This window comes from Cryptotermes secundus, unplaced genomic scaffold, assembly GCF_002891405.2.
Source record: "Cryptotermes secundus unplaced genomic scaffold, Csec_1.0 scaffold1806, whole genome shotgun sequence".
In the NCBI taxonomy this organism is placed as follows: domain Eukaryota; kingdom Metazoa; phylum Arthropoda; class Insecta; order Blattodea; family Kalotermitidae; genus Cryptotermes; species Cryptotermes secundus.
Window position 1 is genome coordinate 336,129 of NW_019743678.1, and position 16,344 is coordinate 352,472.

General features: G+C 38.5%; 2 protein-coding genes across 10 annotated transcripts in view; both read left to right on the forward strand.

The window, feature by feature from the left end:
* LOC111874279 (zinc transporter 9) overlaps positions 1 to 10,392 on the forward strand; it is a 97,179-nt gene extending 86,787 nt beyond the window's left edge. For 5 of the 8 annotated variants that reach the window (XM_033755396.1, XM_023869645.2, XM_023869649.2 and 2 more), the window contains 2 exons: positions 385 to 498; positions 3,197 to 3,687. In XM_033755396.1, coding sequence (XP_033611287.1) covers positions 385 to 498; positions 3,197 to 3,241 — 159 coding nt within the window. In that variant the 3' untranslated portion in view covers positions 3,242 to 3,687. Of the gene's footprint in view, positions 1 to 384; positions 499 to 3,196; positions 3,688 to 7,770; positions 9,043 to 10,370 lie in introns of those variants that run through there. The other 3 variants (XM_023869647.2, XM_023869648.2, XM_023869646.2) reach the window with 3 other exon arrangements.
* Positions 10,393 to 10,432: 40 nt separating this feature from the next.
* The window catches only part of LOC111874282 (arylsulfatase B), a 76,922-nt gene continuing 71,010 nt past the window's right edge, over positions 10,433 to 16,344 (forward strand). For both annotated transcript variants that reach the window (XM_023869659.1, XM_023869660.1), the window contains exons 1-2: positions 10,433 to 10,470; positions 11,137 to 11,324. In XM_023869659.1, the coding sequence (XP_023725427.1) occupies positions 11,242 to 11,324 (83 nt within the window). In that variant the 5' untranslated portion in view covers positions 10,433 to 10,470; positions 11,137 to 11,241. The remainder of the gene's footprint in view (positions 10,471 to 11,136; positions 11,325 to 16,344) is intronic.

The window sequence follows — 16,344 nt, forward strand, 5'->3', positions numbered from 1 at the left end:
AGGCGATATGTTCCTCTGAAACATCAGTTGACTTTCAGTGGATACATGGCCTTATATCCTACTGTAAGAACCTCAAATTCTATTTTTCATACTTGTTTTTATTTAAAGAAACTGTCTTTCAGTATATTCTCATAGTGATGTATAATTTCTACTTTTTAAATGCCATGAACAGTTAGCATTAATCATTGGGGATGGTGGCCCATGTTCTTTTAACAGATCTTATATTCTCAGTAAAGCCAGATGAGAAGGGATGAAACATATCATGCAATGAAGCCCCTTTCAACGTTTCTTAAATCTTAATTGGTGCATGTTATATTAGCGTATATGTTAGATGTGAATAAGACAGTATATGTAAAGTGCCCATCTATGTGTATGTTCTTGCAGGAAGTACAAAAAATGAAAAACATTGATGAATTGGAGGCATTTATGCTGAAACATGGGGAAAACATAGTGGACATGATGGGAGCAGAGATTGACAGGATCGAAATGAAGTTACGAGTAAGTTCTTTAACTTCCTCGGAAACCCAGACGTTCCTCAGTAAATCACAAATCTCTTTTCCTATAGTAGGGTTCATATCTCTTGACATCTTGAGAGAACAAATGGGATTTTGCGGTCAATTTGTCTTTTGGTACAGACATCTGTAGCACCAGCAGCGATAGGAAACTGGATATGGGAGTGTACTGTTTAGGAATAGAACCAAACTATTTCATAAGTTTAAATGAATAGAAAATGAACTGAACCTGTATATATTACTCCCCTGAGAGCAATTGTTACTTTCTTTGACAATAGGGATTTCACTTTGGTAATAACATTTGACAACAGTTTTGTGTAAACTGTCTTTCTCATAAGTTGTTTAGGTTATATTTATGTTCTCTCTTGGTAACAGAGAAAACTTCTTGATGACCTTTTTCTTTCCTTACCTCTCTACATACACAAAAAACAGTTTGCGTACACAACACACTTTGGCTGCTCTGTTTTTATTCAGGCATACCTATATGTGTATGTTTTTAAAGCTATTATACACATTATGAACTATTTTGTGGATTGGAACAAACTCTACCACTTGTACTCAGTTTTTTTATTTTTATTGCTAGTGGGGTGGGACTAAGTCCCTTGTACTGCGGCCTCTTCTGGCCTATTGTACCAGCCCCAGATGATAGGTGAGGGTGATTGTGGAGCAATTGGTGGAATGAAGATTGGCAGTGGAAACCGAAATACTCGGAGAAAACCTGCCTCAGCGCTACTTTGTCCACCACAAATCCCACTTGACCAGACCCAGGATCAATGTACTGAGCTTACTAAGGAACATATTATATTGAAATGCTTTGAATCAGAAACTGTATACAAAATAATTGACATATATTGTTATGCATTTAAGTATACTAAAACACTAAAAGTTATATTACAAAATTACTTGTCTCAGCTAAAAAGAAAATGACAGAGCTGTGACATGCCTCTTATATCGTGGACAGACAACAAATTGAGATTGCTTCCTGGTCATGGGTTCCTTTTTATGTTATTGAGGCCAAGGTAGCCAGCTGATGTGATTTGAAATAATACTTTGTTGTGTAGGCGTGACTTTAGAGGGGGTATGTATTGGTGAATGTATTTATTGACCGCTTATACACACCACTCGGAGCTACAAGTAATTACAGCGCCACTGCTAATCTCCACACTTTACAGATCACTGCTACAAGTGCTAAGTCTTCTCTAGCCTTCAGTGTCTTCATCAGCCATTTCCTGGTAATGGCTTTTAACAGTGAAGATTCTTCAGCTTCTGTGCCCATGCCATTTCTGGCTGGCCACTGTCCCACAGCTCAACTAAGCTCCAAATTTGTCCCGTTTATAAACCTTCGTCACAGACTACATAGAGAACGTAGCTCTTCTATTGCTGCGCGCGTGTTTACCACACTATTGCATAGCTATGGTCATGGTGTGGATACAGAAAATGCTGCTCTTCTATTGTTGTGGCTGTTACCTAGCAATGGCCACTGTTTACATAGTCACCACTTAGCAACAGGTCTGTATGCCAAGTATGCAGTTCAGCAAAGTCTGGGAAAGTTAAAGACAGAAAGAAATATACAACAACTTTATTATCTGAGATAGAGTGCTGGCACATTTTAAAATGACATAGTTGCTTAGAAAGCTAGAAACAAGCAGTTGAGCTTTCTCGAAACTGTGTTTTATCAAATACAAAATCAATCTTAGCCTGTCTCCTGAATATGTATCCAAGACATGTTATCAAAATTGTTACTGTGTGGATAGATATAAGCAGTGATTAAATGAAAAATTAAGAAGCCCTAAAATGCTAACTACTTGGGTTAGAAACATGGAGTTTGCTCCTGCACTCTCAGAAAAATGCTGCCCTTTTCATAAATATGTGTTTCATCTGAGTTCGTGAAAAATTTGTCCAAAGACATGTGAAGCTTGATTTTGAAAATCAAAGTGGCTGGCTTAAACTGGACAACACATGTTTCTTACTGGTTACTGTGACATCAACAGTCACTCCTCAGACATCAAGAGGTATTGGGTCCTACTTTAGGCTTCCTCCTTATTAATAGTACAGAGTTAAAGAATTATCTACATGCTCATTCCTTCTACTCTTTAGATGAATACTTCAATGTAAATAGAGAATGATGTAAAATTAAGTTATATTAATTTTTAAGCTAGCCTGTACATATGTATGTAACCTTTTGACTTGTTCTGTATCCAAAGGTACTAACCTGCTTAGGATTTATAGAATGTAAATAAATTCAATTCAATTCAATTGCATCATGTTGTGATGTACTATGCACAGATTTGACTCCTAATTAACTAATTTTAATGTTTATTCATTGTACAAGTACTTCGCCATAAGTCTTCATCATGTGGTTCTTAATTAAATACAGGGAAAACTTCACATTTACTTGTACATATAAGGATGATTTTAAAGCAATTGACATGGCATTGGATCTGTTAGGCTAAATGATATATTGTGATATGATGCTTAAGAGGCAGAATAGTGGAGTCAAAGAGAGGTGTCATAGTCTGGAAATATGGAGAAAAGAAATATATCTTGCCCCTGTCAGGAATTGAACCCTAATTTCTCGGTTTTCCAGCCTATATCATTGTCACTATGCTGACTGAGCTATCTAGCTCTTAGCAGTTAGTACTTACATATCAAGTTTGGATGATATCCTTTTTATTTTATTGCAGAAAAATCACCCAGAAATCCGTCACTGCGACCTGGAAATCTTATAACCAAAGTTGTTGCAATTAATGTAAGTATGTACATGAAAAAAGTTGTATATACTCCAAATTTTTGTAATTTGTATATATTATTTATTATTTCAAATACATTTATATCGCAGATTGCAGTGTTGTTCCTGAAGATGCTGCCATTTTCAGGGTTGCCGACCTTTGTAACAACTAAATGTTGCAGTTCTCTTTAACTTGTAATTGCTCCATTTTATATTTATTATATTTATGATTGTAGTTTGTAAATGCAGCAGTATTCAATATATTGCTTCTGTGGCAGTCTGGTAAATAAGGCCTTAGATCAAATAATAGCCAAACTTTTTGGTCCATTGGGCAAACAAAGGACTCTAAGCACTGTTAAGGTTGGAATGATGAAGAATATACATACATAGCAAATGAAAATATTTACTTAATTACTTATGAAGCTGAGCCCTTCTTGAGGAGCCGCCAATTCTGCAGCTACTCAAGAATTTCCCAGCATTTTATGGAACCTGAAGGTTCATTACCGTGTTCACAAGAGCCCTCCATTTGTCCCTATCCTGAGCCAGATCTATCCAATCCATACCATCCCATCCTAGCTCTATAAGATACATTCTAATATTGTCCACCCACCTGCGCCTTGGTCGTCCCTGTGGTGACTTTCCTTTCGGCTGTCCTACCAATATCCTATATGCATTCCTCATCTCCCCCATTCATGCAGATCATTAGATTATTAAAATATGATGTGTGGGCTGTTCAAATTTCGTACTGTTTACAGAAATTTGTGGGTACTGTTGAAATTTAAAGTCTGAAAACTTGTTGCTGGTCTGTGCTATGGAACAGATATGTTTTTCAGACTGTGTCTGTGTTGTGAGATTATATATTGAAAACTCTGTTTTTTCATTGTCTCTCATGGTATAAGTGGACATGCGTTCCTAGGGAATTTTTTTCATCGTTTACAATAAAAACCTACCTTTGTGCACAATTGATTTCCACGCTCCTTTGGGGTACCCCATTTCCACTTGAACCAGAAGGCCTTTTCTACACATCTTAAATAAAGGTAGTACACTTTACAATTTGACGTTAAAAAAAAAAAGTAAAAGTATAGCTATCCCTGTAACAGGCCGTGAAGGCCCATAGGGTTCTGAGACGTTGAGGGTCCCACATTATCTAGACAATCAGCTCACAGATGGTGGTGAGGTTGTCAACCTTATGCGCCGACCGCGCTTTACTCCCCAGGAAAATTATTTCGTTAATTCCTGGTACTCATTTCTGTTAGAGGCTGAAGGATTAGGTCAATTGAAAAAAATCCAGTGACCTCATTGGGACTTGAACCCGTGATCTTCCGGCTTGTAGCATAGTGCCTCAACCAACCACGCTACCGTGTGCCCCCACAATTTGAAGTTAGGTAAGAATAATTAAGACACTGTTAGCTTTCCCCCACATCACTGGCACATGCACATGAGGTAGCCAGTGGCTGAGTACACGTCCAGTGGCAGCTCTGTCGCTTATACATATGCATATGTGATCTGAATTTCTTAACGAATTGTCAGAAATTAAGGAATATAGTTTTGGCAGACTGTTGTTGTTTTGTAATTTTATTTTTCAAAAGTTAATATTTATCCCAGATTTCCGTGATGGCAGATTTGTTGTCCATGTCACAAATTTTATAATCATGTTTTGTAATTTCTATAAGGGAAAGATTCCATAACCCAAGCATGAAAATCATCTCTCTGGTTGACTTTATTTTAATAGAAATGCCTTTTTCTTTGAAATAGAATCCTTGTCCAGCTCAGACAGTTTCAGTTGCCACTTTAAAATAAACCCCATTTTTATTTCCAACATTTGCATGCTTGACCATATACCTGGATTCAAATAAACTATTACTGGAACTTTACAGAAAAATCCATGCATAAATGTTTTATAGGCTTGTTCTTCAGAGATTTCTGGTTAAAATATGAGCTAGGTTATTGGTTCTCTTGTCAGAGGCAAGTTGTGGCTTTCCTAAACCTCTTCATGTATGTACAGGATATCCTCTTAAAATTAGCTATGACCATCTCTTTCAAAGTCCTTTCTTACTCATTATTCACAGTCACCTTCCCATTAGTGGTATATGACCTTAAAAGTTGAAACAGCATTGTTAAATAGCTTAATAATCAGTCAAACATGGTTTACCCTTCCACTGATCAAAAATTAATTCTTGGGTCTGACTTATTGGCAATTAATGTTTTCTGGTCAGGATCTCGGGTACCAAAAACCTGTATGGGTTTCCGAGTTTCACAACTTGCGATAGCACTTTTGCCTAAGCAGAGCATTGTAGTATTTGAGTAATTCCAATTGTTGTGGTACCCTGAAAAACACAGATCAAAATAATAAAACAGAAATGAGGTATGTAAGATTTGAGGCTTTCACGGCGGTGACTATGAAGAAAGCAGTCTTCTGGGATTTGGCACCGTGTATAAGTGGTGTTAACCGACGTTTCGGAGGAACGTATCCGTAACCGTAAACGTAACCGTTCTCACGGTCTTGTCGCTTGCAGATTTCTTATACTTTTTCTTCTACCCTGAAGATGGAGGCGATACGTTCCTCCGAAACGTCGGTTAACACCACTTATACACGGTGCCAAATCCCAGAAGACTGCTTTCTTCAGAAATGAGGTATTTTCATTAATGACATAAAACCAACCAAGATAAGTCAAATGAAAGAAGAGAATGAAAGATCCAGTTAATTTGGCCTACAGTTCTGAGCTGATAGAAATTAAAATTAAGAATGTCAGGTTGAAGTGACAGAATGTTGCTATATAGATGATTTATATTGGAATTTAACAGGCTGTTATGAATTGTGTATATCTTGAATAAGGGGAGAAGAAGGAAGACAGTAGGTTCCTGAATTATTCATAATTTTTATTGGTTTGAGACCCATAAAATTATACAAAGATTTAAAAATCTGTTACTGAAATAATTAAGAAAATATATTTTATCTCCTTTTCATTCATGTACTTAACATTGCCTTTGAAGGTCTTGACAGAAAAAAAAATAATTGAAGCTGTTAGAAAATCTATTTATATGAATTTAATAATGTCTTATATTGGGGATTGTATTATATTGTATAAATTCAGCAGTTTAGTCAAATTGTTGAAATGATTCACTTCAGATGTTGAGTATCAGAATTGTTTTGATGTTATCTGGGTTCTTTTCTAACTTTCATATATTCCTAAAACTACTGAACTAATATTGCAAGGGTCTGAAAACGTGTGACGTTTATTTCTGTGATATAATGTAATGCTGCTGAAAGTTTGTGTAATGGATTATACACAGATCAAAGATTCTTCTGTTCCCATAAACTTATCCAGCAGTCATACTTATTATTCTTTGTCTGAATTATAGGGAAGTAAGTATTTTTTAAGACTTGATGCTTTCATGGCAACTGAAAATGGTGAATATTCTTGGCGGACTAGCTACGTTAATTCGGAGTTGAAGTCTAATGTTCCAGAGCCCTTTGTCTCTTCCATCATGAAAGGACATAATGGGCAAATTCTGTTCTTTGTTCGCCCCACCTTAAATGGCAACCAATGTGACCTTTGAAGGACATTGGGCAGGGCCAAATGTAAATCTATCATAGCCCCATCTATCTAATTGCTTAATTTGTAACCTGACTTGCTTATATGATGATGTAAGAAGTATGTGAATTTCACATCTACAATGTCTTTCCTCTCTGCTCCTTATTCAGTTCATGTGAAAGAACTGTCACCATTATGTGATTGACATAGGTTAGGATTTATAATGTCTGTATTAAATATGACAAAGTATTCTTGTATTTTAGCTATTGCAATAATAAAACTTATTCTTTGTTTTTTTTATGTGTGTGTAAATTTCTATTAAGTTTTCTAGTTCTAAATCATTATCTCAGTGGAATCTTCCTTGAGTAGCTAATACTTATAGTTACTCATCTGGTGAAGTTCTATGTGTGAGATTTGAGATTTCCACAGTGGTATCATGCTTATGTCTTCTTGGATGTGACATGATATAGTTTGATAGACAGGTACTAGCATTTCAAAGGAAGCAGGTTTCTCCAAAAAATTAGAACTTTTCTCTCAAACAGCACAGCATCACATCCCAAAAGACCATAGTATTTGAAGAAATTCCATGCTTGTATGGAACGCAGTTGGCCATGCCTGTGTTTGACCGTGTCCAAAACTATTCCAATCCAGATCATTTTAATGTTATCCTCCCTTCTGTACACAGCATCCAAAATATGTCTTCCCATGAGGTTTTCCAACCAAAATTTGTATCATGTATTTCTGGTTTTCTCATGTTACATGCCCCAGTCCACCTCATCCTTTAAGATTAATCACCTAATAACAGGCAAAGAGTCAAAATTAGGAAGCCCCTCATTGTGTCTGTGTTTTAAGTTCACGTATTTAATCTACTCTTCATTTCATCAATTGTCAGTGTTTTTGTATGTGGCGATTTTCAGCAGAATCCACAGTGTTAGAAAACAGGGAACATAAATTCCAGTCATTATGTATGTACACCCACTTTATTTCTTGCCAGGTTTTTTTGGCTGTCTTTTCTTCTGTGATATGAGTACAAATGTTGCTTGCCTGGAAGATATATTACGTGTGCACTGTGTCTTTGAAACTTCAACTGATAAGTTACATGATCAGTATTTCTAAGTCAGTAAGTATTGTAACACAGTATGAGTGTAATTTTGGTCACTTCTGTGTGATTCATGTTGTTACTTTTGGTTGTCTCATACACAAATAGTGACATCCTCATATTATACAAAATGTGAAAACTGTACAGTGCATGTCTGTATTATGGACGTACAGGTTACAAAATTATTCCCTTATGTAAATTGTAAAACATGACCGTAAAGTTGAAGATACAGACCACAAATTCACCCTTATGCAAGGTTGGTAATAAATATGTTGTATGCACTATAACAGGAAGTTCCAAGTCAAACTAATTTTTAAAAGAAATGAGTATTTGTAATCACATACACACATGCTCCAAAGATGTAGGGGTATAGCAGATAATGTGGTTGCTCTTCCTATCTTAATTTATATTGTTCATTGTACTTTCCTTAATTAAGATTTTCTGGTGAGGAAACTGTAATATTTTAAATTTGTTTTAAGTTTATTTTTGTGTACCTGCTACTGTTTCTTATATGTAAGAAAAAGCATGTTTTTGTTATATATCTGGGCCAAAAGATAGGGGTTGCATGATGGAATTTCATGGTGTAGACACATTCTCAGTTCATATCCCTTCTGTAATGTGGGCTGTCCTATATTTATAAATGGAACAACAGCTGTTTACTGTAATTTGGCTTTCAAGCAACAAGTTTTTTTTCTTCTTGCTTTGACCCTTTGCACCTTGTGCATGAATTGCGTTTCCTGCAAGCATAACTGAGCACAGATACACGTGACATCACAGCTGCAGAGTCGTGATTCATCTTCAAGTGAAGAAATGTCTATAGAAGCTGTTTTATAGTGCTACACTAACCTGCCAAAATCTATATAGTGAACTGAGCAAAGATTTTCTGCTAATTGATGTTGTGATTGAACAGAAACACATCTGGACTCATGCAACCACTCATTTAAAACTTAATGATGCCGTAGTAGGGGGGAAAACTAAGAGTTCTGTGATCATACTTATTAAAGCCGAAAAAATCGTGTTATAAACTTTTCTTGCAATAATAATAATAATAATAATAATTCAATTCAATTCGTGTTTATTTACATGCAAACTTAACAGCACAGAGGCCAATGACAAAGTTGGCACAAGTACGTAGAAATACAGATATAACTAAAAGACAAAATACAAATAAGATGGTCTACATAATGGCATTAAATTAATAATAATTCCAAGAAAAATTAAAGTTAGCATTAACAGGTGAGAAAATAAAATAAATACATTTCGAATGGTTATTCCATTATGTGGTGAGAAAATACAATACACATACATACATACATACACACATAGAAGTTAATATTAATAATAATAATAACCCAATTCTTATAATAATAATAATAACTAAGCTCAGCTGTGGTATGTAAATGTACCTTTTAACATAAGAAGCTTGAGTATGTTCACCAGAGTCGGTATAAATGCCATGACAATGGCTTTTAGAGAAATAGGATGGGGTGCTATGGACTGGATTAATCTGGCTCAGAATAGGGACCAGTGGTGGGCTCTGGTGAACACAGTAATGAACCTTTGGGATCCATAAAATGTTGGAAGTTCTTCTTGAGTAGCTGAGCAGCTAATGACTCCTGAAGAAGGGCCTAGTTCCATGGAATTATGATGCTGGATTCCAAATTACTTAATTCCTAGAAATGAGGCATTGAACTATCATATTTATAATATGAAGTATGATTACTGAATAAATTCATAGGTTGCTTGGTGTTACAATAGGCATCCTATAGCGCTGAATAAAATATATAAAAATTATCTTGTATGGGGTGTAGATAATTTGGAAAGGATGGCCAGGGTGTATTTGAAGGTACCATCGTATAAATGCCCAGGAAATTCTGAGAGAAACCTGAAACTGCAGTGGAACTCCCATTTAAAATTCCTTAATTTAAGGTTCCCCCCCCCCAATCTAATGTTCAATTTAAACAATCCCAAGTCAATAATCTCAATGTTAAATTACCTCCATTTTAAGATTTCTCTGAGTTTAACATTCAAATTCACGGCTCCCAAACAGAAATCTTAAATGAAGTTTCACTCTACTCGGTCTGAATATCCAGTAATGTGTCTGAAATCTGAACCTGGTGTATCCTAAAAACAAGCGCAAATCACTACTACTACATGAACATGCTTGGTAACATGAATTATCAGCACCACTTAGCCTATACTTTGCAAAGTATAACCTTAGCCTTGGCTAGCCTGTTAACATTTCATTGCCCCTTAACGAATCCCTGTCATTCGGTATAGCTTTATCTCTGCTGTAACTTGTGTTGTTTTCTTCCAGCTCAAAGCTGATAAGGATATATGTTGATAATGAAGATGTTTTTATGAACAATGTGATTACATTGATTTCTGTGCCTTGGTCAGTGCTTTTATTCTTTAAATTAATATAAATGAAGAGTTAAGCAAAGATCTGCTTGCTGCCTTCTTGATGCTCATTTCTTAATTGACTTACTCTTCAGCCTGAAGATGAGGCGATATGTTCCTCTGAAACGTCAGTTGAATTTCAACAGACTACATGGCGCTATATCCCAGAAGACAGAACTCTTCATAACCACTGCTGTGTGAACCTCAGATCCTACACAGCGCTATATCCCAGAAGATAGAACTCTTCATAACCACTGCTGTGTGAACCTCAGATCCTACACAGCGCTGTATCCCAGAAGACAGAACTCTTCATAACCACCGCTGTGAGAACCTCAGATCCTACACAGTGTTATATCCCAGAAGACAGAACTCTTCATAACCACCGCTCTGTGAACCTCAGATCCTACACGGCGCTATATCCCAGAAGATAGAACTCTTCATAACCACTGCTGTGTGAACCTCAGATGCTACACGGCGCTATATCCCAGAAGATAGAACTCTTCATAACCACTGCTGTGTGAACCTCAGATGCTACACGGCGCTATATCCCAGAAGATAGAACTCTTCATAACCACTGCTGTGTGAACCTCAGATGCTACACGGCGCTATATCCCAGAAGATAGAACTCTTCATAACCACTGCTGTGTGAACCTCAGATGCTACACGGCGCTATATCCCAGAAGATAGAACTCTTCATAACCACTGCTGTGTGAACCTCAGATGCTACACGGCGCTATATCCCAGAAGATAGAACTCTTCATAACCACTGCTGTGAGTACCTCAAGTCCTACAAATATAAACAAGTTTTATTACCATCTTGGTTTCCTGTTTGTTCTTCATCTCTGTGTTCTTCCATTGCAGTTGTTCGCAGTATTTTCAGTTTTGAGAAAATTTTAGAAAACCTGAAGGAGAGAACAGTTGGAAGACCCAGGCATTGATGGAAGGATATATTAAAACAGTGTGAGGATGTGCACTGTGTTCAGCTGGCAAAGGACAAGGTCCAGTATGTGTTCTTATGACACAGTAATGAACCTTCAGGTTCGAAAAAGGTGAGGAATTTATTGACTAGCTGAGCGACTGTCATCTTAAGAAGTATTCTTCCCCATGGTATTATATTTTTTATGCTTTGTGGTTAAAAATATTTAAGTGCAAGGCACATATTTATTTTAGTTATTGATTTTTTATTCTTTAAAATGAAAATAGGCGTATTAGTTATATGATAACTGCACTCAGTGACTGATATGAATATTACTAGAATATCAACCCTCCAAACAGACGTTCTTTGTTGATTTCCTCAGTCCCTCATAAATACAAGGATAGTTCTTAAATTATTTCTTGATTCTGTCCAGATCTGTTCTAAGCCATAATTCGTTAATTATCATGTAGTTCGACGTTATATGTTCTGAAATACTGGCAGCTTCGTTAAAAGAAAACACAGCATCATATCCCAAAAGACAATTTTCATAGTCTTTTTAATTGCTGGTGTGGTGGGACTAAGTCCCTTGTCCTGCGGCCACTTCTGGCCTATTGTACCAGCCCCAGATGATAGGTGAGGGTGGTTGTGGAGCAATTGGCGGAATGAAGATTGGCAGGGGAAACCGAAGTACTCGGAGAAAACCTGCCCCAGCTCCACTTTGTCAACCACAAATCCCACTTGATCAGACCTGGGATCGAACCCGGGCCGCCGCGGTGGGAAGCCAGCGACTAACCGCTTGAGTTATGGCTCGGCCAAAAATCTGGTAGCGCCGAGAATCGAACCCGGATCTTTGGATTTGTAGTCAGGAACTCTGACCACTAGACCACAGAGGCGGTCATTGGGTCTGATAGTCTTTGATGTTAAAGGAAGGATGCAGAATAAGGGTATTAGAGAAAAGGGTGCTGAGGGGAATGTTTGGACTGAAGAGGGATGAAATGGTAGGAGGTTGGAGAAAATTGCATAATGATGAACTTAATAACTTAATGCTTTCCGCCAAATATAATCAGAATGACCAAGTCCAAGAGACTTAGATCGGCATGGCATGTAGCATGCATGGGAGGTGATTAATGCATGCAGGTTTTCGAAAACTGCATAATGACGAACTTTATAACTTGTTCTTTTTGCCAAATATAATAAGAATCCTTAAGTCCAAGAGGATGAGATGGGCCGGGCAAGTAGCGCGCATTGGAAGAAGGTTAATGTAAGCAGGGTTTTGGTGGGAAAGCCAGAAGGAAAGAAACCACTAGGGAGACCTAAACGTAGGTGAGAGGATAATATTAAAATGGATATTAGAGAAACAGGATGAGGTGGTATGGATTTGGTTGATCTGTGGCAGGATATGGACCATTGGTGGGTTCTTGTGAACATGGTGATGAATTTTCGGGTTCCATAAAAGGTAACCGATGTAACCGTTAGGTACATATGAATTATGCTTTCTTTGTATGTAAAAAGAAATCGCAAACATGTTAGTTAATTTTCACGGTTATGGTTGACATTTGTTCGTATTCTGAAGGTCCTACTTTTGAATCCCTATCCAGAGATCATAACCCTACGTGATGGTATTATTTATTTTCCTTGGCCCCTGAAACCAAATTTGCATTAGATCCATAGGCCATAATTAGTTCCTTACATGTACTTTCACATCTGTCGTTCACAATAATCCTTTCAGTGCTATGCGGTTAAAATTGTCGTTAAGTAACCAAAGAATTAATCAGCTACAGGGCGGGATTTTCATGTGGGGAGGCAATGAAAACGTGTAGGCCCCTATCAGCTGCAACACATTTAGATTATTGTAATTAATTTTTATTAGTGTAAGTTTTGAGGTTTACACGGCGATGACTGAAGAAAGTCGTCTTCCGGGTTTTGGCCGCTGCTGCTCTCTGCATTCACAAGCCATTCACCTGCTCTGAAGATGGAGGCGATACGTTCCTCCGAAACATCGGCCAAAACGAAGAATACACGGCGCCAAAACCCAGAAGACGACTTTCTTCAATTTTTATTAGTGTTTCTTGTAATTAAAAGTACAGACTAATTTTTTTGTGACGTCAGAAAAGGAAACTTCTCAGTGAAGTGTGGGTTCTATTTCTGTTTTGTGGAGGCCCCAGGACGACCGTTTCGGCCACTCGCTCTTAAATCCGTCTGCGATCAGCTGAATAGCAGTAAAGCCAGGATACGTTTTCATTCCAACTAGCAAAGTGCGTCTGTAACGGCTGTCCGGAGAGGCTACATTTTAACACATCCTCATCTGTCTTGCCCGATCCATCAATTGCACACGGCTTTTTGCATTCCTGTGTTTTACACACCGGAATCCAGCAGAACTGTGTGTGGTCATTGACTTGAGTTACCTGAACACCATACATAATTTGTAAACAAAACATACTGGATAGGACCCAGCAAGATAAAGTCTTTTTGCTAACGTTACGGTATTCGCTTCACGGATAAAAGTAAACAAGATTAGCATCAAATGTACACTTAAACAGACGCGTTAAGCGAAAGGAATTAGAAATGAAATAACTGAGATAACGATGAGATACGAAACATTGAATTCACGCCGAACTGCTCTGTGGTGGGTGGTACTTTTTCAGGTTAGCGAAAAGTCAAAATTATAAGCCTATACTGCATGGATAAGGAATCGATATTAAGGCTTCAATGCTACGTATTTATTTACTTACTAATAGAGCTGAGTCCTTAAGGAGCCGCCAATTCTACAGTTACTCAAGAATTTCCCAGCGTTTTATGGAAGCCAAAGGTTCATTACCGTGTTCATTACCGCCTTCCAGCGGTCCCTATCCTGAGCCATACCAATCCAATTCATATTACCCCATCCTATCTCTCTAAGATCAATTTTACTATTGTCCACCCACCTACGCCTTGGTCTTCCCAGTGGTCTCTTTCCTTCTGGCTTTCCCACCAAATTCCTATATGCATTCCTCTTCTCCCCCATTTCCTCAGTCCCTCCCAGGAAATGCTGGCATAGAATCTCAATCAAGCCACGGCCACTTTGCAAATCATCATTCATCATCCTATCATCCAACGCTATATAGTCTGGTTACTGACAGCGTCGTTGGAGTCCGTATAGCGACGGGCTACGGGCTGGACAGATCTGCTCCGGGGCCCACTCAGTCTTCTGTCCAAATGGTACCGGGGTTCTTTCCCCGGAGGTAAAGCGGAAAAGATGTGAAACTGATCACTCACCTGCATCTGGTGCATAGGTCAAGAAAGGTGGAGCTATAACTCCACTCCACCCTATGTCTTCAGGGCATGGACAACTTCACCTTTTAGCTGACAGCATCGTAAAGTAATCCACATAGAGTAAACAAGACCAATGAAATACGCATAATAGAAAAGAACACGTGAAGAATTATTTGTATTTTGGCCAGTAGTCGATAACCCACATTTCGGAGGAATATGTCGCTTGCATCTTCAAGGTAAAATAGTAGGCCAAACAAGAAACAGTATGAAGTAGGCAGCAAGCAACTGACTACATAATTTTTTTTTCCTTGGCACTACAGCCCCAGTGGGCCTAGGCATACCTCCATGAACTTCTCCGTTCACTTCGGTTTTTCTAGATCTTCGACATTCGGTAGGACTCGTTGGGCGGGTGATCAGCTCGTCGCAAGGCCTCTACCTGTACACAAACACAGAAAAACGCACACAAACATCCATGCCCTGAGTGGGATTCGAACCCACGATCCCGGCTTCCGAGCGAGCGAAGACAGTGCACGCCTTAGACCGCTCGGCTACCGTGACCGGCCCTACATAACATTACTTACCAAGAAACAGGAAACTTGATATCGATCGCTGTAAGAACCTCGATTTTTACACAGCGTTTGAAAAGTTTGTGTTCTCTGTTGGAACATATTCTTTGCTTTTGTAAAGTAACAAGCTTAAGAGTCACGCCTCATTTGTGCTACAAGACGTAGGTTGGTTTCCCATCTTGGCTCAAATTCCCGTTAATGTAATACTTTCTCTCATTATGCATGTTTTGGCGTTCCTAGGTGAAAGTTAGCAAACCCCTATATGCCTACATACTTGTATATGTATGAAAAGCACTCACGTGTACACGGTCTCCTGCCTCGAGCCATGTTAGTTCAGTCGAAAGATACTGACTTCCGACTACTTTGTGCCTCGCAGCAAGGGAGGAACACAGACTGGGGGTACTTAAGGACACTGCGCTGAGGGTAATATTTGGACCACAGGAAGTGGAAATAAATGGAGGCTGTAGAAAATATTGTGATGGGGTAAGGTAAAGCTACCCCTATAACAGGCCGTGGAGGCCCATAGGGTTATGAGACGTCGAAGCTCCCATATTTTATAGACAATAGGCTCACAGATGGCGGTGAAATTATCAGCCTTACGCGCCGGCCGTCCTTTACCCCCCAAGAAGATTCCTGGTACTCATTTCTGTTAGAGGCTGAGTCGACCCCAGGGCCATAGTTCGGCTGGAAGAATTAGGTAAATTGAAAAATCTAGTGACCTAATCGGGAATCGAACCCGCGACCTTCCGGCTTGTAGCATAGTGCCTCAACCAACTACGATACTGCGTGCCCCCAATAGCATGATAAGGAGCTCATATTTTGTGATCTCCAGATATTAGAATATCAAATAAAGGAGAATGAGATGGAGTGGCCATGCAGCACACATAGGAAAGAAGCTAAATTTATACAAATATTTTGCAGGAAAACTTTACTAAAAGAGACCACTAGGAAGACCATGCGTAGATGGGAGGGTGTGGACTGGATTAATTTGGATGAAGGTAAGGACCAATGACAGGCTCTTAAGGAAATGCTGATATGGGCTGAATAAAACTCGGGGAATTTCTTGAGCAGTCATTAACTCCTCAAGAAGGATTCAACTCCGTGGAGTTAAGAGTTTTCGGTCACACAGGTCACGTATTCATGGACTTCCGGGTTACGTTTCTGTCTAGTCTCGTAGCTGATTACAAGTGTTTCGGAGGAACTTGCTGCGTCCACCTTCGTTACTCCGAAATGTTCATAAGTAGACTACACGCTATCACAACCCAGAAGACGAAAATCTAAGTGTCACAATGTTATTTCATGTTTGCACAGCGGTAAAGATTCATATTGTCTTCT